Source organism: Macrotis lagotis, chromosome 1 (assembly GCF_037893015.1).
Source record: "Macrotis lagotis isolate mMagLag1 chromosome 1, bilby.v1.9.chrom.fasta, whole genome shotgun sequence".
In the NCBI taxonomy this organism is placed as follows: domain Eukaryota; kingdom Metazoa; phylum Chordata; class Mammalia; order Peramelemorphia; family Peramelidae; genus Macrotis; species Macrotis lagotis.
Window position 1 is genome coordinate 871,433,529 of NC_133658.1, and position 26,544 is coordinate 871,460,072.

Here is a 26,544-nt window from a genome sequence, read left to right on the forward strand (position 1 = left end):
GCCCTTCCTGAATTAAGCTTTTGAGAATATTGATGACTCCAATGTCTCGCTTGACTTGAGTCAACATAGATTTTGTTGTCTTCATTGTGCTCGTGATGGTGACAAATTTACAAAATCCACTTGTTCCCCTGACGGGTCTGTGTGCTCCCAAGGACCTAGAAGTTTGAGTTCTTCCAATGCTTTGGATGTGTTCTAATTCTTGCTGTGATCCATTGGTTGTTCCAAGATGCTGTTCTTTCATACATTGTAAGACTTTTCTCCACACATAAGAAGCTGGCATGGCGAGAATGATGGGTTCTCTTTTATAGGCTCCCTGCTCTTGTCTCTTCTCTTCTTTGGGAACATGTCCAGGTCTTGTCTCCCAGGGTGGAACCCTATGGTCTGCCCCGTTTGTCTCCCAGTATGGCTGTTAGGTGACCATGGTGCTTCCCTCAGACCACAGATGCTGAACTGCTTCTCACTCAGGACCACCACAGTCTTAGGATCAGAAGGGACCTCTAACCTTATTCCAACTCCTTTCTGACCATTTTCCTTCTGGAAATGGACCATTTCCTCAGAACCTGCCAATGACCCTCCAAATTGGACAATTGATAACAATGACTGAGACTCTTAACATTATCAGCTCCTCAAGCTGTTATCTTCCCCCTTTTGCTGGTGATATTTGAGAGTAAGTTGTCTACTCCAGTATGTTGACCAATAGCAGTGCTTGCCTGTGCTGCTGCCTCATCGGCAGTGGTGACTTGATGTGGACATCCCAGATGCCCACGGTCACCAAGCAGGGCGGCCAGTGAGAGAATTGACGCACCTTCTAACAAGAGGTGTGGTGTGCTTTGAGCAGTTACAAGAATGCTGACTGTTCTTTAGTCGAGAAAACTCACCAAACAGCTTTTTTTTAAATTCCCTAATAACAATCATACCTTTTCCCTCAAGAAAAAGAATTCTATCAAATTTTCCCCCAGTTAAACAAACTAATGTTCGCAGTTGGTTTTATGAATAATGATCTACATACAAACTTCTGCTTGTCATACAAGCAGATAGTTGCAATCCACTTTTCATTTCTAGTGTCCAACAAGTCACCTTTGCTGTTTGACTGTCTGGCTAACCAAATCTCGTGGGTCTCAGACTTGGCTTATTTTATTGTCCTGATGACTTCTGAGCAAAGAGGCTAATGTGCTTATTTTGAATGTAGTAATCTTATCTCTGAAGAAGAAAGATGTTTCCTTAATATTAGTTCATGAAAGATCCCTTGTCTCTTGACTCAGCTGGCCACAGGTATAGATGATAGTCTTTAAAATAGATTTTGTGCTCAAACTTGGGCAGTATTTTTGGAGATGTCTGTGTCATCATACCTGTCCTTGAGTTAAATCAGCTAGTATTGGTGTGTTTCTACCCATGTGTGGATATGTGGCTGACAAGGTCCTGTGGCAACAAATGGTCTCTTCAATTCTATGTATACATGTGAAATTGGTCTGTTCCTTAACCTATTCATGTGATGACATCTTTTAGGTATTCCCGATTTTTACTGTTCTGTCCTTTTGTTTATCACCTTTGCTGAAAGAATGCCCCTCTGTTCTCTCCTTCAATTTGATATTTTAACCTGTTCTCTTCTCTAGCTTGGCACCAGGCTTTTACTTCTCTCCCATATTATTGCTCACCTGATAGCTTCCATTAGGATTGTCCAATCTTTTTCTTTTAAAGGATTTTGCAAGGCAAATGGGGTTAAGTGGCTTGCCCAAGGCTACACAGCTAGGTCATTATTAAGTGTCTGAGCTTGATTTGAACTCAGGTACTCCTGACTCCAGGGCCAGTGCTCTATCCACTATGCAACCTAGCCACCCTCCAATCTTACTTTTAAAAGTTATTGAAACAATAGACAATAATATACTTTACTTTGCCATTGTAAGTGAGAGCTCTGTGGTAGCTCCACTTTATTTATTAAAGCATTTAAATAAACCCACAGGGGGACTGCATAAAATCGCTATCAGTTATCTCTTTGGAAACTCACTACAGCTCTTGGATTAAAGAAGCAGCAGAAGTTAGTTGACTTAGCCACAGTTAAACAACGTTGAGCCAGTTCAAGGACCTAGAAGTATTTCTGATGTGTTTTCTGTTTTCTGTTTTGTTTTTTGCAAGGCAGTGGGGTTAAGTGACTTACCCAAGGCCACACAGCTAGGTAATTTTTACATGTCTGAGTCTGTATTTGAACTCAGGTCCTCCTGACTCCAGGACCAGTGCTCTATCCACTGTGCCACTTAGCTTCCCCTGCATAGTTTTTTCTACGAATGTGGGTGGCATTTTCCATCCCTATTATATTCGTAAAGTACTAAAAAATAACCTTTAGGGACAAACGAGTCCAGTCTTACTTTATATGGAGGCTTATAACCTGGACGGGAGTGACTTCCCAAAGGTCATGCAACCGAAGCCTGTACATTCCCATGGCCCTTCATGCTCTTGAGAATTTTGGTTCAGTGCTGATAGACTGTATCCTCAGCCCCTATTTCTGGTTGTCCTGTAAGAACTCTCCTGGGGGCAGCTAGGTGGTGTAGTGGATAGAGTACCTGCCCTGGAGTCAGGAGGACCTGAGTTCAAATACAGACTCAGACACTTAATAATTGCCTAGCTGTGTGGCCTTGGGCAAGCCACTCAAACTTCATTGCCCAAAACCAAAACTATAACAAAAAAAATCTCTGGCCAGGTAGGGCATTTTTGATGTGTGAATGCTACCAACAAGCCCAGGTCAGAACTCAAACAGTGGGGCTCTCCCGTGGCTCTCTGGTGGTGCTCATGGCCCTCTCATATGGCTTCACTCACTGGCCTCCGAGTGACTTGACTTCTCTTCCCTGCTCTTCCTCTGTAGGTAGGTGGAACTTGGGGCCCCTCGTGACTGCTCCCCCTTTGCTTCAGCAGGCTCACACTCTTGTCATCTCTCCCGAGAAAGTTCATCCCTAGCCTGGCTGGTGGATCTTTAAGGTTAGGTCAGCAGCAGAGGGCCCCAAATGTTGTGCGTTGGAGTTTCAGGAACCTCTCAAGCAAGCCAGCCAAAGTTGGTCGACTGTGTATCACTTAACAAAGAAAGTCAGCTGCAACATATCATGGGATTTATGGATAATTGTGAGAAATAAAATGTGACTCATGATGATGATAATATGCTAGCAGTTATGCTGTACATTTTCCATATATTTGACCTTCAGCTGGGGGAAGGTGCTGTTGTTATCTCCATTTTTACAAATGAGGAAACTAAGACTCAGTGATATTATCTATCTATCTATCTATCTATTATCTATCTATCTATCTATTGCTCAGGGTCACAAAACTAGCAAAGAATTTTGAGGTAGAATTGGAGCTTTTGGACTCCTGACTAACAGTTCAGCGCTGTAACACCAAGCAGTTTCTCAAGTATTTAGCTTAAGCAAGTTTTTTTTTTATTAAAGATATTATTTGAGTTTTACAATTCCCCCCCACCCATGGAAAGTAATCTGTCAGTCTTTACTTTGTTTCCATGTTGTACATTGATTCAAATTGGGTGTGATGAGAGAAATCTTATCCTTCAGGAAGAGACAAAAAGTCTAAGAGATAAGAAGATCACACAATAAGATAATCTTTTTTTTCTAAATTAAAGGAAATAGTCCTTGAACTTTGTTCAAACTCCATTAGTCAAGTATTAAGTGCCTGTCCTCAGGTAGCCTCCTTTAGGCCATTCCTTGAGATGGTTGAAGGCAGCTAGTCTGACAGCATACAAGCTAGATGGCATAGTAGATAATCAACCAGAGACTGGGAGATTACAGGCAAGTCCTGAAGCTCTCAATGCCCAGCTTTCCCTCTTACTGGAAGGTACAGTGAAGATGCTAGGCTGCATTGGCTGAGACAGAGGGGATTCTGTCATCTGGGAGCTCTGATTCAGTTCCTGTCCTGATTCCTATCTTCGCCTTTATCACCATCTATGAACAATTATGTATATTTTATATAGAGTAAAGGTATAATGACCATGTTGTTATTAAGTGTCATGGGATTTTGGTCATCATTCAGGAGTAGAGTAGTGGTCAGTTTTTTCCAACACCCATTTAGGTTGCCCTTCTGATGATTTTAAACAGTTAGAAAAATTCCTTTTCATGTGGTCATTTTCTTATGGTTGTGCAAAAACAATTATTTAGCATTGCACTTTGGGGTTGAGATTGAAGATGGTGTACTCCATGCCATTCTCTTGTTTAATAACTTAAGTTTGAACTATAAACTTTGTTAAGCATCTAATACAATTATGGCCTCACTTATGAACGAAGACATTCTTCTGCAGAACTACCTTGATCCCCCAATGAAGCAATTTTTATTTGGACTAGAAAAGATGATCAGACATAAAGTGTTGAATGTAAGCTGGCATTCCCAGAAATTGCTCAGTGCGTTTCAGTTCTGGTTTTGACCTCTTACCATTTGATCTCAGAAGAAGATTCTCACCTAGATGAAGTTTTCCTGTATATAGGAAGACTTAATTATTCTTCTGTATTTTCTGCTTAGAGACTTTATGATCTATGATCAAGGTGCAAAATTTTAAAGTTCTGGTTGGTTCTTATTGATTTAAAAATTTAGGGACATCAGAAGCAAAGCAGCAGGGAATCATTGATGAGAAAGAAGAGTCCATTATTGTTTGGATAAAATGCAAAGAAATTCTAACAGCTAAATTCAGATATGTGTCTAACTGTGATGACAATGATGTTTTTGTCAAGATTCTTAGCTTGTACCCAGTCAGGTCCTGGGAATTGTTTATAGCCTTGACAATAGAAAATGTTCTTTGGAAAGCTGGTCTTGTTGGCTCTTGAAATAACCGTGCCACTTTGTACACTTCCCTTTCTGAATACAGCTAAAAGTGCCCATGGCCGACAAGCCCGGGAACACGGTGAACTTCCGAAAACTGCTCCTGAACCGCTGTCAGAAAGAGTTTGAAAAAGATAAAGCAGATGATGATGTCTTTGAAAAGAAGCAGAAGGAACTGGAAGCAGCCACTGCGGTAAGCATTGCTGCAGATAAGAACAGCTTGGCCTGTATGTCTGTGCTCTGTGTGGGGAATGGACCCCCTACCTGTCTGGGTTGTGGACATAACACTAATATTTTATGAGGAGATTTAGCATGAATGTAATTGTCCTATTCAATTCTCTAAAGACCTGTCTTAGAGAAAAGGAATTAGACTCTGTTGAGTTCCAAAGTGCAGGATGAGAGCCAGGAAATCGTGGGGGGCAGGGGGGGAGGGGTAGATATCACATGTTAGTATGAGGAAGAATTTTATAAACATTTCAAGTGTCCAAAAGTGGAAAGGACATCCAAGTATGTAGTGTTTGCTTCTTGATTTCTTTAAGGGTAGATGAACCCATCAAGCATCCTGATTGAAGTAAGAGAATGAAGCAGATGATCTATTAAGCCCATTGTAACTTTCAACATTTTACACAATTTGACTGAATTTAATAACCTTGTTTATTCATTTCAGCTGTAAGTACAGAAGGTTTGCAGCCCAAAGGCTCTTAGCCCCAAGTTTAAGTTCTAATAATTCATTGTGGCTTCCCTTGTCAAAATCTCTGTCATCCTACTCTAGCCAGAGGAGAAGACGAGACTTCATGATGAACTAGAGGAAGCCAAGGACAAAGCCCGGCGAAGATCCATTGGCAACATCAAGTTCATTGGAGAGCTTTTTAAACTCAAAATGCTAACAGAGGCCATCATGCATGACTGTGTAGTGAAACTGCTAAAAAACCATGATGAAGAGTCCCTGGAGTGCCTCTGTCGCCTGCTTACCACAATTGGCAAAGACTTAGATTTTGAGAAAGCAAAGGTAAAGGAAGAGCTGTGACTTAACAGTAGGATATGGGATTTCTTCCCCACCCAAGGAGTCTTTCCACAATATATTTGATAATTTATACTCATTTTTCTTTTTTTAATTAAATATTTGAAATTAAAAAACATTTTTTTCTCCTTTCCCTCTCTAAACAAAACCCTCATAACAAATATGCAAGCAGGCCATAGAGATGTGTATATTATCTACATCAAAAAAAATTATTCTTTTGTTCTGTGTCTTGAATCCCTCTCCTCTTGTGTCTAGAGATGGGCAGTGGGCTTAATATCATGGGTTCACTGAAGTCTTGGCTGTCATGGCATTGATCAGAGCTCTTAAAAACTTTAAAATACTGTTCATTTTTAGTGTTGTTTTTATTCTATCAGTTATTCTCTCAGTTCTTCTAAAGCAATTTGAACCTACCACCAAAAGTTCATTAACATGAGCAGACTCTGACAAAGAAAAATTTCTGCAAGGCTTGTGCCCCAAATAGAGAAAATGAAAAAGACCTGTAGGTGCCAAGATGGTATCTCTCAAGTTGGCAGAGAACTGGAAACTGAGGAGGAAGTACCCATCAGTCAGGGTCTGGTCTGAATGATTTGTAATATGGTGCTATAAGAAATGGCCTTTTCCTTTTCAGTGGACCATAGAAGCCTTCATGTCATATGCATAAGTACCCGTGAGCATTCCCTCATGTTTGAGAGGACCTGTAAAGGACAAGGCTACAGTTGATGGGTCTCAGAGAGTTGTCTTTGGGGGCATTTAAGCAAGGCTTCTCAATACCACAGTATCTTTGGGGCCTAGGGAGATCCATGGATCCTTTGATTTACAAGACATAGAGAATGTCATTTCTCAATATTGAGTCAGTGCATAAAGAGACAGTAGAGCACAGTGTGTGACATTGGGCAAATCCCTTCCCTTCTCAGGGTCTTAGTTACCTCACCTGTCAAATGAGGGGATGGACCAGATGATGTCTAAGTTTTCCTCCAGCTCTGGAGTTATAATAGCTTTGACCTGCCTCCAAACATAGTAGCAAGAGTTCCTCTGAGTTTGATGGTGACCATGCAGTTAGCAGTGGATACTTATTTTCTAGTGTTGGAGCATCAGGGTTATGAAAGGATTCACTTGGCATCCCTAGAGATAACTGATGATTCTATTTCTAACAGCCTCGTATGGACCAGTATTTTAATCAGATGGAAAAAATCGTGAAAGAGAGAAAAACGTCATCCAGGATCCGCTTCATGCTTCAGGATGTTATCGACCTAAGACTGGTGAGTGGGAAAGCAAACCCTTTACTGCTTCTAGGAACACATTCTCATAGATATAGTAATTGCTCAGAAACAATATAGCATGTTATTTTTAATTATGTATTCTTTTATCTAGGAAAATAAAAATATGCTGAAAATTAAGGGAGAAAGAAACAAAACCATATTTGAAATTTAAGTTTTCCTGTTCCTTTTTCTATTGTCAATTACAGTAATTCCCTCACTGTCAACACTTAACTCTGAAATCTCTTCCATCTTTTTACCCTCCTTTCCCCACATATTCCCTAAATTTGTAGAATTATTTCTTCCAATAAAATATTTTCTTTGTTTCTAGCCCTAGAGTCAGTCCTTTCAATTCATTCAGTCCAGTAGACCCAGTGTCTGCTCTCTGCCTAGATCTTGCCCACAGTTTGGCCTCAGAGAAGAGCTAGAAATACCTGCCCTTGCACCTCGGCCAGGAGTGGGAAGAGAGAGGGATACAGGGAGAAATGGAGGCGACATGAAAACAAAAGAATCAATAAGTACCCATTAAAAGAATAAAGTATCCCTAGCTCTTAGCATTTGAACCATAGCTTGGTCCATTGTAGGTGCCTCAAAATGCTTTGTCGATTGACTGAGACATAAGTGCATGCATGAAGGGGAACAGTTTGAAAAAGTCCTTTGTCCAGGTCACCAGCACTTCCTATCTTCATGTGATCTGTCCCTGAAGCATCTATTTTTGCTCTATTCTTGACTTAGTTGGAGGTTCATGGATCCTGAGAATTGTAAGAATCTTAAAACTTCATCTTCCCAGTGACCAGAAACCACTTTCCAAAGGACCTTGTGCTTCACCCTTATTTCTATCCATTTATCAGCTGCCCATGAATCTCTCCAATTTCCTGTCTGATCTGCCCATCCCACACACCTCCCTTGTCCAGGCTCTTTCATTCCTGTTCCATGCTGCTCTTTCAGAATCTTCTTTCATCTTCTCTTTGCTTATCTAAAGCAGTTCAGTTCTTCCAGGAAATAACACCAAAACACTCTCACCCCAGGTTAACCTTGTGAATCCCAGAGTTGTAAAAGTTCTCAGAAACCAGTCTCACTCACACTTGAAAAAGAATCTCTTCTTCATACTTAATATCGATTTCATTTCCCCTGGAAGTATTCTCTTCTCCAAGATAAATAACACCCAATTCCTTAGAGCAAGTATTTCGATAAGATAACCTTGAGTCATTTCACCATCTTGATGTCCCTCTCTGGAAGCACTCCAGCTCATCAACATGCTTATTAGTCAACATGAAAAGCCTTCTTTTTGATATCAAAAGGAAAGAGTGGAGCTAGGAAAAGAGAAGGAAGGAGACAGTTCTTCAAATTGAAAAATTTTGTTTGGAGAAATTGGTAAGATTCCTGAAACCTCCCCTGGGAGAGAAAGAAAACAAACCAACCCAACCACCAACCAGATTCACAGAAAGAATTTAGATTATGTAATATATTATTTAAATTTTCACTACCACATTAGTAGCTTTTTACACACTATTGTGATTGCATAATTGAGGTCAACAGAAAGAAATTGCAGGTTTAACTTTTTATTGTTAAAAGAAGAAAAATATCGAAGTTTTCGATTAAAAAAAGGAGCTGAACTTACATGAGAGAATATTGTACCTAAATAGCTTAATAAAGGTGTTAAGGAAATTTATTTTGTCATGTGCCTCGAAGCATCTAAAGAAACAATTCATAGGATGCTTGTTCATCTCTCATCATAGACCCACCATGAATATAAATGCAACTTATGTGTCATCCTACATAAGAAAGAATTTAGATAAAAAAAAATTTTAAAGAATTTAGGATCCTCCAAGCTAAATAATCATATCTTGATACTCAGCAGATGATGAAAACGTTCATGTAAGCATAGAAGACAACAGAGAATATTGTTTTGGGAACATATATGAATTAAAGTAGCCAAGACTAATGAACTATTCAGAAGACTCCAACCCTTGTATCATGAATGTTTTGTTCAACAAGACAATTATAACTTGGCTATCTTTCACAGATATTTATTGACTTGCCTTGGGCATATAATCCATTTTAACATCATTTCTTTTATTACTTCTTAATTGGTCAGTGCAACTTTAAAAGTCAATCCATCCTCACAGGGTTTACAAGATTGGGGGAAAAAAATGAATGGACAGAACTTTTAGCATTTCTTTAAAAAAATTTAACCAATGTAGAACAGTTGCTAAAACAGGAGAGCTAAAAGAACCTAATAACTGCCTTGTTGATGAGATATTGAACTTCCTTGACAAGAAGAGCTGTGGGGCAGCCCAGCACACTCCCATCATTAAGGACAAGTCCATCAGTAACCCTGTTGTGGAAGAACATCTTAAAACTTAAGGGAAGACTTAACCTTATTTTTTCTAAGATCAATGAGGAGAAAATGTCTCAAAATGAAACAGATTTGTTATTATTTTTGATCATGATCTATTCTCATCAACAATGATGGTGGAAAACATTTGTTTTCCATTACATCAATATTTGGTATACTCTTTGAGAAAGCTCCAAGGATCCAGGCTTAAATCCCATCTTTGATGCTTACTCTGTGGCTATGAAAATAAATATCTTAGGCAAATCACTTAACTTCTGTGGGCTTCTTGTTACCTCATCTGTAAAGTCAGGGAGTCAAATTTAGATGATGTCGTAAGGTCTTTTCCAGCCCCATGATTCTAGAAGTTGAAGTTGTCAAAAGCAGATGAATCTGATCAAATAATTGCTCATATTTATATGGTCCTTTAAAGTTTATAAAGTGTTTTGTGTATCTAATTTGCACAGAGATGAAATCAATGCTGGAGGTAACAATATTTTTGAACTTCCAGTTAAGTGAGGATCTGGAGACTGAGCTGGATTATCTATAGGAAATTGCCCAGTACATTGAAGCCTCCTTAAAGTCCATCTCTTTAGCAAACTCTGTATGGCTACTCATGATTCGTCGTAAACTATGATCTCATAGTAATTCAAATTACAAAGAACCCACAGGACATAGTCTAGCATGGAACAAATGATGGGTAACTCATAAACAAGAAATGGCATAAAGGGGACATAACTGATCAGCAGAGGATTGAGACCTCACTGAGACTTATTAAGACAGTAACAGATGCAAGCTTGAGTGGTGTATTGATTGCCCCAAGTTATTAAAAGAACCAGAAAAAGGCTTCTGATCTGTTGGCTGGGTTTACAGAAAGACAGACTAGAATCACAGAGAATGTGAAGGCTTATGAAGGATTATGATCTACATTGGCAGAGAGAGGGTCCATGGGAAGGTCAGAGATCCACTTTCCTTCCCCGCCCTTTTTTGAGTGTGAACTCTTTGGATTCCAAATTCATGTTTATTTCCAATTACATGTTATGAGAGTTTTTCAACATTCATCTCCATGCATATGCATAATTTTAATTTACATAATTTCTTCCCACCTCCTCCCCTCCTCAGTGGGCAGTCAGATCAATGAGGAGAAAATGTCTCAAAATGAAACAGATTTATTATATTTTTGATCATGATCTATTGTCATCAACAATGATGGTGGAAAAGGACGTTTGTGCTTAACATGTTTCACAAATTAGTCATTTTCTTTGAGGAATTTAGGGTTACGGGAAAAAGGAAACTATGAGATAGGAAAGAAAAAAATTAGAGAAAGTTTTAAAAAGTGAATGTAGTGTTCATTCAGATTCTGTAGGGGATTTGGGGGGGGGGTTGGTTTTTCTTCCTCTGGTTGAGGATAGCTATGTCCATAGCCGGTCTGCTGTAGTTGTCCTAGCTCTTTGAACTGCACAGGGGAGCTGCATCCATCAAGGTTGACCAACTCACGGTGTTGTTGTTCATGTGTACAATGTTTTCTTGGTTCTCCCTTTGCTCAGTTGCTTCCCCTTCTGCATATTTTGTAGAAGGTCTTTCCTCACTCACTTATACTCACCTCACTTTATGTACAACCCAGAATTAGGGTTGTCTGTAGCGACAGAATCAGAACTAGAACTAGAACCAAGACCCTGGCTTTCCTAGTTCAGTTGTTTAAGGTTTATCTCTTTCCTTTTACTCCCTTTACAGTGCAATTGGGTGTCCCGAAGGGCAGATCAAGGCCCCAAAACTATTGAACAGATTCATAAAGAGGCCAAAATTGAAGAGCAAGAAGAACAAAGAAAGGTCCAGCAGCTCATGACCAAAGAAAAGAGAAGACCAGGTAATTTTTAATGAAATTTGAGAGCTCAGTTTTAGAGGAATTTTATCTGGGAGGAAGGCATGGGAAAGAGATTTGGAATAGTTCTTTGGACCAGAAATTGGGTGCAAAGACCCTAAGGAGATTTGTTTTTGGAATATGAATTGAGAAAATAAATATCATCTAATTATTTATAATAGTTAAGAAGGAAATATGCACACCAAACATGGAGCATTAGAAACAATGTGGTAGTGAGAACTCATTGGTGCTCTTTAATTTCTTCTTTAAAAAAGGGCTTAACTAAAGCTAATGTGTTCATTTTGGGGACATTTGGTATTGATCTTTATTGTGCCTGCACGCAGGTGGCCTCCATCTAGGCCTGGGGAGCCTCTGTAGATAGGCTCCTTTACACCTCTATCTTGAGTGTTAAAACGTGACTGTAAGGCTCAGCTCCATCATGCTGATGAAGTGCTAAGGAACCATCAAAGCAGTGTTTTTTATTACACACGCTGTCTAGACTCTCCTTTGTAAGTTCCCCATCTGCTCAGCATAGCGCTCTGGTGGGGATGTGACTCTGTACCTGTTTCTGTAGGTGTTCAAAGAGTGGATGAAGGTGGGTGGAACACTGTGCAGGGGGCCAAGAACAGCCGGGTGCTGGACCCCTCCAAATTCCTCAAAATCACTAAGGTGAGCCTCATGTCTTGAAAGTGTTGTGGAATCATTCTGAATGCACCTTATTTTATAGAAACCTTATTTCCATAGCCTAGGCAAAGAACATCCAAGCCAGGAAGACATGGGTTTTCAAACTGCACCTCTGTCAACATATTACCCCAGAGGAGTTAATGCACCTCTCAGTAGTCTGACATTTCCATGAGAAGCATCTTGATATATATTAAAAACAGTCCTGGACCTGAGTCTTGGCCCCACTACTCACTAGCTCTGTGTAGCTTTATATCTCTCAGAATCTCAGATTCTTCATCTATAACATGTGGACAATACCTTCCATGGCCCACCTTCAAAGGGCAGTTGGGAAGAAAATGCTTTGTGAATTATTGGGATCCCAGGGTTCTTTGCTTAGCTGAGGGTTCGTATTTAAGGTTTAAGCCCAAGCAGAAAACTTCATTGGATATGAGAGTGTCCAAACGTGACCCCTCCCAACAGGAATGAGGATCTCCAGCTTAGCCAGGATGCCCCCCCCCTTGATGACAGGCAGCTGTCACAGACCTCCCACTTTAGAGCCTTGCCCACCTGGTCTGAGGTGCCTCACTTTAGACTCCTTTGGCATTGACTTTTAAGAAATCTAGGTCTCTTCCTTGACGTGCTCAGGCATTAAAGAGAGTGGACATTGAAAAACATAATTCTAAATTTTAAAACTAATAATGTAGTCCCTGGATAGAGATGGTTCAACAGTGCTCAAGGACTTGTGAATTCATGTTAAAATATTTTTCCTTTAATGGAATTGGCACTCTTGACATCAGAAAAGTAGTCACAGTAGACAGCTGTAGATGGGAATGCAGCAAAGGGTCATGGAGCAGCCTCTGACATGGAGCCAGGGGGCCAGTGGTGTGATGTGGGTTCAATCAGCTCCTTTTCTGGGCCTCAGTCCCCTCTCTCTGTGAAATGCAGGGACAGGGGGAAGGAGGTATTGTGTTTATTACTAAAGCCCTGTTGAGGATGGCTCAGAGCATGGATGTGCCAGGAGGGCAGGCAACAGCTATTTGAGCATATAGTGCCAGAGAGGTGCCATCCTCAGGATGGATGGAAAGAGTTGTGGGTTAGGAGGCCACAGAGTTCATGCTTTGCCCCTGACTCCTTATAGGACCTTAGGAAGTCACTTCCCCTCTGTGAGCCTTAGTTTCCTCATCTGTAAAATGATGGGCTTGGACCATGGAACCTGTGATGCCATGGTAAAAATGTGAGTGACAATAATTATCATGGGTTACTAGTTTTGTTATCCAAAACTTGATGCTAAATATGTATTCAGACCTCTAGACCTATCCACCCAAAATCTGGTGAGAGGATGAAAGGTGGGATACTCTTGGCCTGTCATCACCAAGATTCCAATACTTCTCCTTTCTTGTGTCCTCATTCATGGCATGCTCACTTTCCCCTCACGTAGAATATACTGTTTAACTGTATCTTTATCTGGTGTTTTGGGTAACTCGTATTTTTGTTTTCTCTGTTTTCTTGGGTCTTAACAATTCTTTGGAATAGTAGCTAAAGTGTTCATTTGGGGGAGAATTTGTCTTCATTGTGGTTACATGTGGCTGGGGGGCAGGGGAGGTTAATTGTAAGTAGGCTTTCCTGCACCTCAGTGACCATAGGCTTGCCTTCTGTTGGCTGTGATCCATATTCAACTGAACTCCTTTATGTTCCAGCCCACAATAGATGAGAAGATTCAACTTGTGCCTAAAGCCCAGTTGGGCAGCTGGGGGAAAGGCAGCAGCGGGGGAGCAAAAGCAAGTGAGACTGGTAAGTGCGGTGAATTTAGGAGGGTTCTTACATTCTCTTCAGTCACCCCAAGAGGAGTCAATAATTCCCATGACTTGTAAGTTAATCAATACAATATATCCTCTTGGGCTATTGTCAGGGTATTTGGGGAAGGTTGTCACACCCTCCGCATTCCATTCTCACAGTCTGTTTTAGATCTCATTCCTTCCCTTCAGTCCTCACAAATCATTGTGCCCCTTCTTCCATTTTTGTGTTCTTTTGTGAACCTAGCCATTACCACCATGGCCTCTCCAACTCCCCAACGCTCATCGGCACCTAAGTCTCAGGGATCTAGTTAACATTCTCTGAGTTAATAGAAATGTATTTCAGATCCATTGTCTCTCTGTCTGTGTGCCACACACACACACACACACACACACACACACACACACACACACACACACACACACACACCCCCTCACACACCCTCCCTCTCTTCACCCTCTCTCTATTCCACCTTTGAAAATCCCATCCGAACCTTCTTTTCCAGAAAGCCTTCACTGATTCTTTCCTTCTCAGATAAAAAGATATTTCCAACTATCATCCTCTCCCCTGGCTCCTATATTATGGAGAACAGAAGGAAAATAAACATTTCTCTAGAGCTTTCTCCAGGCCAGGCCATGTACCAAATGCTTTTTTACAACTTTTATCTTTTATGATACCTATATGTGCCACATTTTATAGTTATTGCATATTTGTGTATGTGACACAATTTTCTTCCCCTTCAACAAGGAAGAGTATGAACTATTTGCCAATTCTCCTTGTTGCTCCCTCAGCACCTGGCCTAGTGTTTGTTCATAGAGAGCTCCTGAAAGAATGATTGATTGATTGATTGATTGATTGATAAATAAATCTTCCTAGAAACTTGGAGATGTGTAAAGCCTGTTTTTCAAAAAGGGAAACTGTTGGTCCTCTCCAATCATTTTTAAAGTGTTACTTAATGCTTGTAATGACTGTCGATGTCACTTTTCCTCGTGTATGCATTCCTTCTAATGTCTCTCTTTTCTACATCTTTCACCATTTCTAGACTCCCTACGATCAGGTGCCACTAGTTTGAACAGATTTTCTGCTCTGCAACCTCCGGTGTCATCTGTGTCTACTTCATCTACCCCTTTAGAGTTTGACTCTCGCAGGGCCTTAACTAGGTAAGAAAAACTATCCTGCCTGCTCTGGGAACTAATGGGATACTGAAACCAAGATTCTGAGTCTATGAAGTTAGGAAAAGGAGAGCCATTGCAATAGTGAACAGTCTAGCCCCCATTTGTGTCATGGCCTTTTCCTATCTGCTTGAAGCCTATCCTGGCTTCTTGAGTCTCCCCATCCAGTTAAGCCCAAGGAAGGGCCAGCCCGGAGTGCCCAAAAATAAAATCTTTATTAAAAGATTTTGCCAGCAAGGCAGGGTTTACAAGGAGGAGAGTAGAGGAACATTCCCAGGATCCCGTCAGTACCACCTTCCTTTATAGGTCCCATGTTGTCAAACTTAGGAGTTCCAGTTAACATAATTATATTGAGCCCCCTTCTCTGTCTCTTTTTACCTTTTCTCTTCCTAACTCCTCTACTTTTCTGCTAACTGTTCATGCAGTTAATGTCTCCTCTAGCCATCAGTATGTGAAATTGAAGATACTAGTACTTTCCCCCTTTAAACACCAGAACATGATTACATTTGACCATTTCTAAAACATACTCTGTATGGACTGTCTTTTTAAAGAGAATATCCTAAGCATAATTAACACATCTTAACTCATCCCACTGAGTATTAGCTGTGATGTCCTGTTTCTCTTGTCTGTTGTCTGTCTGTCGTACAGCAGGCCCACCGGGCCTGGGGGCTGAGCATGCTGTCACTGTCAAGGCTTTGTAACTGCTTTCTACATCAGTCAAAGTGCTCCTTTAACAGCCTGTTGGTTGTTCCTCCTAATGTTCTATGGACTGGGAAACTAGATTGCTCAATCCAGAATCTGTCTTGTTTAGAGAGAAGGAGGTTTCTGGAGGACCTCTGGAAGTCTTCTTGAGGGAAGGAGGTAGTAGAATGACCATGTCTAATCTGATTGCTCAGAGGAACAGTTTTGCTTACTCTCTAATTCCTAGCTATAACCTCATAAGTGAGGTCCTTATTAAAGGTACCATGCTTTAGTTCTCTGACTACCAGCTTCTAACTAGTCCTTAGGTGTCTTCCATTCTATAACTTACTGTCCTTTTTATAGACATTTAAACCTTCTAAAAATTGAGACAAGTAAAAAAAAAGTTTTTTTCATGATGAACATTGTTATTTCTTAAAGTTTCCTGGAGTACTTTCTTACCTCATATATTGGAATGCTATAAAGATTATTTTGCTTTTGAGTTTCATGCATTTGGAAATCATTCAGTGTCTGAATTATGTGTCTTGAGAATTTTTTTTGTTTTGCTTTGTTTTTGGGGTTTTTTTTTTTTGCAAATGGGGTTAAGTGGCTAGGTAATTATTAAGTTTTTGAGACTGGATTTGAACCCAGGTACTCCTGACTCCAGGGCTGATGCTCTATCCACTGCGCCACCTAGCTGCCCTATGTGTCTGAGAATTACTTAATTTTTTCCATGGTTTTGGAGGATTGACATTAAACAGCTAACAAAGCTAAATGATTATTTGCTCTTGTAAAGTTTGACATAGCCTTTCTTTTTGTTTTGTATTGAAGTCGAGGAAGCATGGGCAGGGAGAAGAATGACAAACCACTTCCCTCTTCAACATCTCGTCCAAACACCTTCCTGCGTGGTAGCAGCAGCAAAGATCTGTTAGACAATCAGTCCCAAGAAGAACAGCGAAGAGAGATGCTTGAGACTGTGAAACAGTTAACAGGGGGCATGGACATGGACAGGAGCAGTACAGAGGCGGACCGCAGTAAGACGAGGGAGACAGGTGAGCCACTGGGTTTTCTCTGAGTGGCAGAGACAGGGATCAGGGTCCCAGAATCTGAAACCATCACTGCAAGGTGAGGGGAAGAAACCAAAGAGGCTTAGTATAACTGAAGATAGTGAGGACCCTTACACCAGGCAGGGTCTTCAAAAACATGTAACTGGCTTTTTCTGCCTGTCCAACATTTAGCTTATGATTCCCCTTCTTCTTCCCAAATATTCCAGTGAGCCATGAGGCTTGCCTTCCAGTAAAACAGGCCAGGAGTCTCCTTGTACCATTGCCTTCAGTTTACCATATTGTACATGAGTGGTGTTACAGCCCATCTGCTCGACATGGAATAGCCACTCTAAATACATGTTTTATACAGCATACATATAGAAAGGCTAGAGATGACAATTTCAGACAAAAGAGAACAGGAAATCCAGCCTTCCACCCTCTCCTCAGTTTACCTTGTGGTTCCCTGGATAGTGGTGGGTGTCTTCAAACCAGGCCTGCTTGTACTAAGCAGATGGGTGACAACAACAGCCACATACAGTAGGGTGAGCTGAATCCAGTGATGGGGGGGGGGGTGTCTTTGGTCCCAACACTACTTTATTAATCTCAGCTCACAGAGTGATTTGATTTGATTTTATATGACTTTATTTTGATAAATTGAATCAAAATATGTAATTTGAAGTAAAAAATTGTAGACTGTCATTTATTCTAACTCTCATAATGAGAGAAGTGTCATTAGTATTTGCCACAGCAATTGGCATAACAGCTGCTCCTAGTTACAAGTAAAGGCCCTAGTCCTTGTCAGGTGCTAGATTTTCTGTGGAATAAGATCCTGTAGAAAGGAGCAGAGAGTGGGAGGTACTGAAATGCTATTCCTTCCCTTCTTCATTGTTGACCCCTTTGGTGGCTACTCTCCAGGGTCCCTCAACCATGGTTGCTCTGCCTTCATTGTTATTTCTTCCCAAATTGGCAGTTTCTCCTAAGAGTTCATAAAAATCTTTTGACCTGTTGCCTGAATTTCTGAGAGTTTATATGATCTGGAAGAAGACTTCCATGCTCCAAAGGATGTAATTGGTCTTTTCCCCCCACAATGTTTTGTCATCTGGGTACTTTTTGTGTGTCCTTTTGACTGTATGATGACTACTCTTGCATCTAAAGATTTATTATATTGCAAGTCTGCAACCTCTATATCCCTTGTTTCTTAACTGTCAAGACCATTAACTAATGAAAAATGTGTGATTAAAAAAAAAAAAATATATATATATATATATATATATATAGTAAAAAACCAAGTGCTAAATAGTGAGAGCTGTCACCTTACCTTTTCTTTGTTGTATTATCCTGAAGCTTCTTAACAAGGATTAATACTCATCCATCCAGAATTTAAAGTGTTTAATAAACTTTACTGTTCATAAGGGAATGTGTACTCCCACTTGGGTGAAAAGGTGCCCTTTCTCACTTGTCTCTCTTTTTTCCTTACCACCAGCTAAACCAGATGTTCCCACGACTCCAGTACCTGAAAAGCCTACATTGTCAGAGGAGGAAATGGAGAGAAAGTCTAAATCTATTATTGATGAATTCCTGCACATTAATGATTTTAAGGTAAATTAAATAAACTGGATGTTGTGTGTGATATTAAAATGAGTCTTGTGCTAGGATATCTGGAAAGTCCCTTGTAAAAGTCTTATTCTGGATAGTCATTAAATACTTAGCAGAGTCTTGGGTTCAAGGCCTATTTATTGAGATTCTGTTTTTGCTAAATAAATCAGATGTGGAGAGTGAATTAGGGTCACTTCCTTCAGGAGATGGGATGTGCTAAATAAGGCAAAAGAGGCCTTTGCTAGTAGCACAGCATATGTAACCATGCATTTATTATTTTTTAATCAAGCAGCATGGGTTCATTTGCATTTCCTGGCCAGGAAAGAAGCAAAGCCTGCACATATAGTTTATAAAACTCTAATGGCCGTCACTTCCTTACGCCCATCATCAGAAGGGTCAGAGTGAGAGAACCTCGAACACTTGACAGGCTCTTGGAAAGAGCCTGCCTTGTGCTCTGCTGCCTCGATACTGCCTCAATCATGGAAGTAATACTACTGCTTTTCTGTTATTTGAACAGGAAGCCATGCAGTGTGTAGAGGAACTGAATGTACAGAACCTCTTGCCTATTTTTGTGCGAGTGGGAGTGGAGTCCACCCTGGAAAGGAGTCAGATCACCAGGGATCACATGGGCCAGTTACTTCACCAGCTGGTGCAATCAGAAAAACTCAGCAAACAGGACTTCTTCAAAGGGTTGGTATCCTCCTCAAGGACAGCCATCAGTTATCAGACTCTTGAGCGATGGTGAATTGTAAAATTATGTTTCCTGTCTGTGACTCTTCTCTCTTTTCAGCTTCTTCCATGGACAGAAATATCCAATGTCCACTGGGCTGTGCTTTGACAACAATTTGCTGATTGTACGGATTCTTTGAGGAGGTGTCTAGTGAGATGTGGAAAGGTTGAAAATACAAATGATAAATTTAGCCAAATAGATTTTATTCGGAGGTGCCGATCTGATTACTCAAGTGGATGCCTTCTGCAGTCCCATCTTCTTCTTGTAGGCATCAAGGCCAACAAGCATTGATTAAATGCCTCCTGGCTGCAGGCCCTGGGCTCAGAGCTGGGGATACAAGGAAACAACATCTCCTAACTAGAGTATGAATGCTGCATTCTTTTCTTAGGCAGTTTGGGGGATGTGTAAGAGGGTGAGTTTAGCAATCTCTGGAGAGCCTTACCAACTCAATTCATAAAAACTTCTGCATGAATAGCAGGAGGCAAAAGCTTTCTATCCTGGGCAACTACTGATATAAAAATGTTTTGTTTCTTACTGCTTCAAAAAAATCCTACTCTTTCTGCCCATTGTAGTTCCATAGAAGTTTGTAAGTCTGGTATCTCATTCATAGACTCCAGGTTTGCTTCATTGTGGTTCCTGACAGCATCTCGTTCCATGAAGTTTACACTCTCACTGGTTTCTCTTGAATCCTGCCATCCAAGTGTGCTGTTAGTTCTGGCCTCACAGACCTCCCAGCCAGTGCCTGACCTGGAAATATCCTCACATACAGTGGCCTTGAGAGACTAAGATTAATCACAGGGAAAATTATCCATAGGACTATGTTGAAGAAGGCCTCAAGGTATTGGGAAACATCTCCCTGCTAGTTTAATCAGAAGAGTTGGCTCCCAGCAATGACCTGGAGTCTGGTGAAGTGGACTTGTGCCTGTTGAATTTAACAAGGAAATTTGGCACAAATCTCTTTGGTGATCATTGATAAAGGCCATGATGATGGTACCATACATGATCCAGTTCCAAGTCATTGAGATTATATGACTTATTTCCATGATCTACCCAAGGAAAAAAGACAACAGATGGGCAAATATACCATCACGACGGACAAACTCAACTCAGCTCTCATCTATAGCAACACTAAAATTCAGGGGGCTCTGGCTGGCTCTATTTGCTTTGATACCATATTGAAATCCAGGAAATTGGATCAGCTGGGGCTTTGGGTATACCAGTTCATAATTCTCAACCTCTCACATTGCTGCATATCAGGATAACAAGGCACCTTACCAATGAATGCTATGGAATCTGAAATGGGGGGGAATGCTGGATTGCACAGTGCCTTACCATCCTCACTCTGTCTCCCCATCACTCCCAGAAGTTTGTCCACATCTGGCATGGGGCCAGGAGATCTATTCCAATCCAGAGCCATTCCAGGAGGTCTGGCCCGGCTGTGGGTCATTCTTGGCTGAGAGGACTCCTGAGAGGCTGGGTTGCTTCCTGGGACACATCAGAAATTCAGGTATGCTCTAGTGCAAACCCTAAACCAAAGAGGATCCCCCAGAAGGCACATTCTAACAAGGGGGACCTTGTTAGACGACAGTTGGGTGTATGAGCCTGCTTAACTTTTCACTTGAATTAGCCCTAGGAGCTTCTCTAACCTGATGATGGATATGATGAGAAGTATGTGTAAGCAATGGCTGTTTCAGCCCTAGAATAGATCCTTTCTTGGGACATACTGACCTAGGTCCTTAACCTAATGTACATGTATCATCCACAACTTATTTTGGGGAGATAGTGACTACACCTTTGTTGCTCCAACTGAAAAGGAGACGAATGCTTGTGCTCCCAGTCCATTCCTTCATCTGTTTCTCCACCTGCCTAATCATGATTGGAGAACTAGACCTATACCCACCTAAGACCTATAGCATTAAGCTGATTAAACAGAAAATTAGAAAGTACTGCAGTTCCAGAGAAACACATGGTGGTCTCTGATTAAGTTCAAGACATAGGAAGAGACTGCTGTGAACACCAGAGAAGGCCTTGTGGCAGATGAGCCAACTGTGCACCCTCTTTTTTTTCCCCATGGGGTTTCTAGTCCCCTCCAGAGAAGCCATTGGATTTCTTTCCACAGAAGTGTCTTTGGATCAGGCGCTGCCACTTCTTTTAGTTTTAGTGACTTAAGTCACGAAAGAACATCCCTCTGAACCTTTCCTGGGATTCTGGAAGAACACCCCTTGGCTGCCTTGCCACGGGGGCAGCCCTGGTCAGCAGCATCTTCTTATGTGAACCTTCCCAGGCTGGGCGTGATGGTGCTTATCATCAGGAGAGGAAGGGTCTCCAAGTCCCTTCCCAGACTTTTCCAGACCCAGCATCCACTCTCTCTCTCGCCTCCCCATGATGCCTTTCATCCTTGTGTTTGGAGTATGTGAAACAAGCTGTGAGAGTTTTTCAAGTCTGCATAGTCCACTTATCTTTAGGCTGTGTCAGATAATGACTCTGATGTGCATTTTTGGTAAATCATTAGACTATCCTTGAGTGTCCAACTCCATATGGTGACTTCTATATAGTGAGAATTAAAGTGAGAGTGAGATGTAAAACCATCTTTGATAATTGACGCAAAGCTCTCTCCAAAATGTGGTGTACATGGACTTCAGAACCTCAGAAGATGGGTTTGTGATTGCTGCTGGCTTGTCTTCCTTGAACCCCTTTTTTCTGTGGAACCTCTCTTGGTGTCCACACTATTCTTGCCTTTGGAGGCATTTCTGTAAGACATTTAAGCTTGGTATGTACGGTATCCAGGGACTGCGACAGTGCTCGATGGGACTCACCCTAAAGGACATGAATTGAGAAGCAGGCCTGTCCAGGCATCCTGTAATTGGATGTTAACCATCATCATCTTTCCACATCTCTTCTTAGATTGTCTTATTTCATATTTGGAAGGATCTGAGTCCTTAAGCATTCTTTGCACAACTCCTCCAGCCTTCCCATCCTGTACAAGTCTCAGTTTTCATCCACCCTCTTTTAGGGACTCTCCTCTGGAGGTCACCTCTAGTGGTTCCTTTCACAACAGGTGTCCACTGAGCCATTTGACTTGGTCATGTCTTGGTAACCTTTGCCACGGTAGTTCCATAATACAACTCACTTCACATCTTTTCTGTAGTTATCCCTTCCCTTCCTTAGTTATCTACAGTATAATGATGCCATCTTTGCCAAATGTCACAAGAAAACATTCAGTGCGAACCTCACTACTCAGGCAATTTGAATAGGGGAAGAGCACACTGCACCAGAAGAGACCCCAGTTTGGATCCTGGTTCTGTCTATTACTAGTGGACCATAGGAAGGTCACTTCCCCTCTCTGGGTTTTTGTTTGCTCATCTCTAAAATTAAAACATTGGATTTGATGATCTCTAAAGCCCAGCTCTAAATACTGTGATATCAGGTTCTTCCTTTCTAGTATTGAATGACACTTGAATTCAGCACACTTTTCCTGAGAATCAACAATATGTCCAGTCCTGTTCTGAGCACCAAGGGGAACACAACGAAGAATTAGATGAGGCCCCTACCCTCGTGAAGGCTACAGTTTTGGTAACATCAGTCATGTTCTGGAATTAGACCATGGTTTGATGCCACAGTTCAGTAGAGTGTATGTGGTCTTTGCTGTATACCTGAATACGTGAAGAACATAGGGACCAACACTATCTGTATTGAGGTCTTAAAAATCTGACACCCCTAGGAGATATTGGATCTTTTACCTGACTACCAAGCAAGTATAACTTCCATCAGTTTACTGTTATCCAAGAGATGTCCTCTTCATGGGTCATTTTAGAATGAATTAGTCCCAGTTATGTGCCTGCTGCTTCTAAGGTGCTGTGTGAACATACGACACCATCCATCCCCTGCTCTCCTAGAGTTCCTAGTCCAAAGGGTTGGGGGGCAAGGAGGGAAATGGTGGAGGAAAGAAATGTAACAATGAAAATATCTGTTACACACACACACACACACACACACACACACTCACAGGTATGCACAAATGGTGTAATGAGGGTGTAAGGTATATGAACCAAGGCACACTTGAATGCTGAGAGGGCAAAAGGTTCAAGGGATAGACAGTTTCATAGAGGACCTGAACTGGTGCAGGGTTTTGAAGGTAAGTTATTTTCAAGAAGTGGATGGGGACAAAGAGGGCATATTTTCAGAGATGGTAACCTGTATCAGGGAGGGCCTAAAAGAAGACAACAGGTTGCTACCATAAGCCCACCCTTCCCACATGGATTAAATGTTTTCATTTGTAGGCTGAAATCTTTACACAAATAAGCTGTATGCTTTTGTAACATTCCATCTCACATTCACAGAGCCTTTAGAATATCTCCACTATTGCCTGCTACTGTTCAGCATCTGTAAGAAGTTGTGCATTTGACTTTCTTTCAAATAATGTGTCCTTTCACTTTGGTATTAGACTGCTTCACTTTGCTATGTGATAACAGCTTGGAGATTCTGCCCTGATTTTTGCTAATGACCATCCCCTTGGTGTTCTTTGGTGATGAAGCAATGTTTTGGTGCCCATAGAATTGTCTGTTTTCTAGGATTTCACTGTTAGTGATTTTATCATAGCATCATAAAATATTAAAAGCTTACAGGGGACCTTAGAGCTGTGTGAGCCCTGATCATTTTATAGAGGAGGAAATTGAGACCCTGCCAGCCATGACTTGCTCAAGATCATCTAACAGAAGAGCAGCAGGGTTGTGAGGTAGCCTCCTCATGCTTCCTTTCCTGTGCCTCCACAAGAAGTTCTGTTGTGTTAGTGGTATCACCTGGCTGCTCAAGCGGCCCCAGGTGCACATTGCTCAGGTCCCAGGATCACAGCCACATCTACAAGGAGCCATCATGCCATCCACACCTTAGATTTGGTTTGAGGAAGGATGTCACAGAGCTGACAAATGTCCAAGACTCTCCTGCCTTCCAAACTCTGCTTTCTACTTGGATCCTAAGAACGGAGAGCTTAACAGTATGAAAGAGATAAGCTAATTCCTCAATCTACAGGAAAGGACACTGACTTGTTGGCTAGGGAATTTGGCACCACCTTGGGGGACTCTCAAGGCAACAACCTTCAAGTTGTTGTTTATTTTGGTCAGGACCTTGAGGATCTCTGATTTTGCCAGTGTGAATGTTGAGTCTCCCAGTACAGGCTGCAAAGCCTTCATTACCTTAACAGACAATGACCTTTGTGAGGTACTGTAGCTAAAAAATGCCCTCTGCAGCTACCCTGGTGATGATCCTCCATGATTAACAAGTGCTTTCCATCTTGGTCAAAGCTACCAAGGCTTTGTTATTGGCATAATCTCTTGAGAGTCCAAAAGAAGCATCAGTGTAGAACTTGAGCCATATTGCCAATGAAATATCTTGAGTTGCATTTACGGTATCTCCTAATGAATGGCAGCCTCTAGTTTGGCGTTGCTTCTATGAAGCAAGCTTCCATCTCTCTGCATACATGTTGTATACCATTCATCAGCATGAGGAGTTTCTTGAAAGGCCCATGATTCATTTCTATTGAGGCTCACAACTTCCTGAGTTGGTGAAAAAGTAAAAAGACATTCAAAAATAATTTTTTGGCCATATTCTGTCATCCTTATTATATCCTTAAGTTGTCTAGAAAATGTTGGTAACTTAGATGTATGTGGCAGTTAGTGGCCATCGGTATGGAAAAGCTAGCCAGACTTCACAAAACATTTGATTTCTTAAGGTCCTCTTGTTTTGTGCTCATTTATTTACTGGCAATAAGGAAAATAGCCCTGAATTGGGAGGCAGAAAATCAGAGTATGCTTCCCTTCTTAGAGCCTCAGTCCTTAAATTGGGATTAAAAGGGAAACACAGTAGGGACTTAAGCTAACATGATTTATTGACACTGATGAAGGTTGAAGGTAAGGTCTTTTAAAAGTAGCTTTCTGTAGACAATCTGATTTTTTTTTTGAATTGTAATTATTTTGCACCTGTCTCATTTTCTCCATTAAATTGTTTTCTTATTTTTTGTTGATAACATTTGTATTTATCGCACAATCATTCTTGTTATCTTTCCTCCCACTCCCAAACTCCTATCCATCATTTATAAGAATTTTTTTTAAAGAGGGTAAAAAAAGACGAGTTCATCAGTGAACAGAACTCATACCTGCTGGATATGTAGTCATCCACATTACGATCTTCCCTCTCATGCAAAGACTTAAAACTGGGGCTTTTTCTATTCCTTTCTGCTCTTCATGAAATTATAACTCCTTGGGGGCAGGAACTCTGCCTTTTCCTTCCTTAAATGTCTCTTCCAAATGCAGTGTTGCCATCCATATTAATAAATGTGCTATCTGGTGGTCTCCATCTCTTTAATGTGTTAATAATTTAGAGGGATTTGAGGGCTTCATAAAGAGAAAATCTGACATTTGAACTCACCTCTGCATTTCGATGTCTTTTCTGTGTCTTTGTCAGGTTTTCAGAGACCTTGGAGTTAGCAGATGATATGGCCATTGATATTCCCCATATTTGGTTGTACCTTGCTGAGCTGGTGACCCCCATGTTAAAAGAAGGAGGAATCTCTATGAGAGAACTTATCACGTAAGTCACTTGGGTTTCTCATTTGTTAGGTAAACTCAGCTGATGTAGAAGAGACCACCTTGCCTACTTCAAGCCCTGTGTTTCTCTTAAAATATTTTATAAATGTCACCAATATTACTTTCATTATTAGTTATGGTATAAAAACAAGGTCCCTGAACTTGGGTCTTCTAACTTGGTTAAAGTGCTCTTTTTTTATCACACCCAACTCCATTTGAGGTATCTTAAAAGGTCCTTCTTAAAACCTCTTAACTTTAAAAATAAATGACTTTCTTTCCTTTCCTCTGTCTCTGTCCTCCCTCCTAGCTCCCTGAGCTGTATTAGACATTTATCAACAGATGAAACATCAGTTAGTTTTCCAGAATAATCAAATTGGTTGAAATGAGGAAGCGGCCCCCCTGTTTTACCTGCTTCCTAAAACTGCTTCAGCACCATTTCATGCTACCTGGTAGATTTCGGTTTCATAACTTCATTACCAGCCTGTCAAATTCTCCTTCTTTTGCTTTGAAAGAAGAATTGAAGAATGCAAATAGGTGACAGAGACTGCAAGCCTTGACCCAGCTTTTTAATCCCAGAGTTAAACAGTGGTGGAGAAAGGTGTACTATATAGTTCGCCAAAGCAGTCCCTATTTCTAGAATGCCTTCTGTAGGCAGAGAAGAGCACTATGCTAGGCCCTGAGACATTTGTTTAGGTCTCTCCCTCTCTGACCCTAGCATCTAGAAAGGGGGAAGTTAGAGTCCCACACAGCTATAATCCTCTATTGCATGATAAAGTCATTGCAGGTTTCCAAAAGAGTATTCTGTGTGAGGTGTGATGAAGATACCTGGGCATCAGAAAGAGGCTCCTGGAGGAGCTGGCATCTTAACTGAAAAATCTCTCTAAGCTTCTCCATCTAGGCACATATGTCCAAGGGGGAATATCCCTGGGGTAACAGCAGGTCCTGGCACCCTCTCTGCTCCCCCTCACCAGCCCAGCTAACACAAGGAGGAGTTAATCACAACTG

The 26,544-nt window shown here is 41.1% G+C and overlaps 1 protein-coding gene across 8 annotated transcripts in view; it reads left to right on the plus strand.

The window, feature by feature from the left end:
* EIF4G3 (eukaryotic translation initiation factor 4 gamma 3) overlaps window positions 1-26,544 on the plus strand; it is a 252,487-nt gene that overhangs the window by 209,899 nt on the left and 16,044 nt on the right. For all 8 annotated transcript variants that reach the window (XM_074218211.1, XM_074218213.1, XM_074218215.1 and 5 more), the window contains 11 exons: window positions 4,853-4,999; window positions 5,579-5,815; window positions 6,982-7,086; window positions 11,153-11,285; window positions 11,854-11,948; window positions 13,640-13,733; window positions 14,779-14,896; window positions 16,418-16,638; window positions 18,116-18,231; window positions 18,746-18,918; window positions 25,418-25,543. In XM_074218211.1, coding sequence (XP_074074312.1) covers window positions 4,853-4,999; window positions 5,579-5,815; window positions 6,982-7,086; window positions 11,153-11,285; window positions 11,854-11,948; window positions 13,640-13,733; window positions 14,779-14,896; window positions 16,418-16,638; window positions 18,116-18,231; window positions 18,746-18,918; window positions 25,418-25,543 — 1,565 coding nt within the window. The remainder of the gene's footprint in view (window positions 1-4,852; window positions 5,000-5,578; window positions 5,816-6,981; window positions 7,087-11,152; window positions 11,286-11,853; window positions 11,949-13,639; window positions 13,734-14,778; window positions 14,897-16,417; window positions 16,639-18,115; window positions 18,232-18,745; window positions 18,919-25,417; window positions 25,544-26,544) is intronic.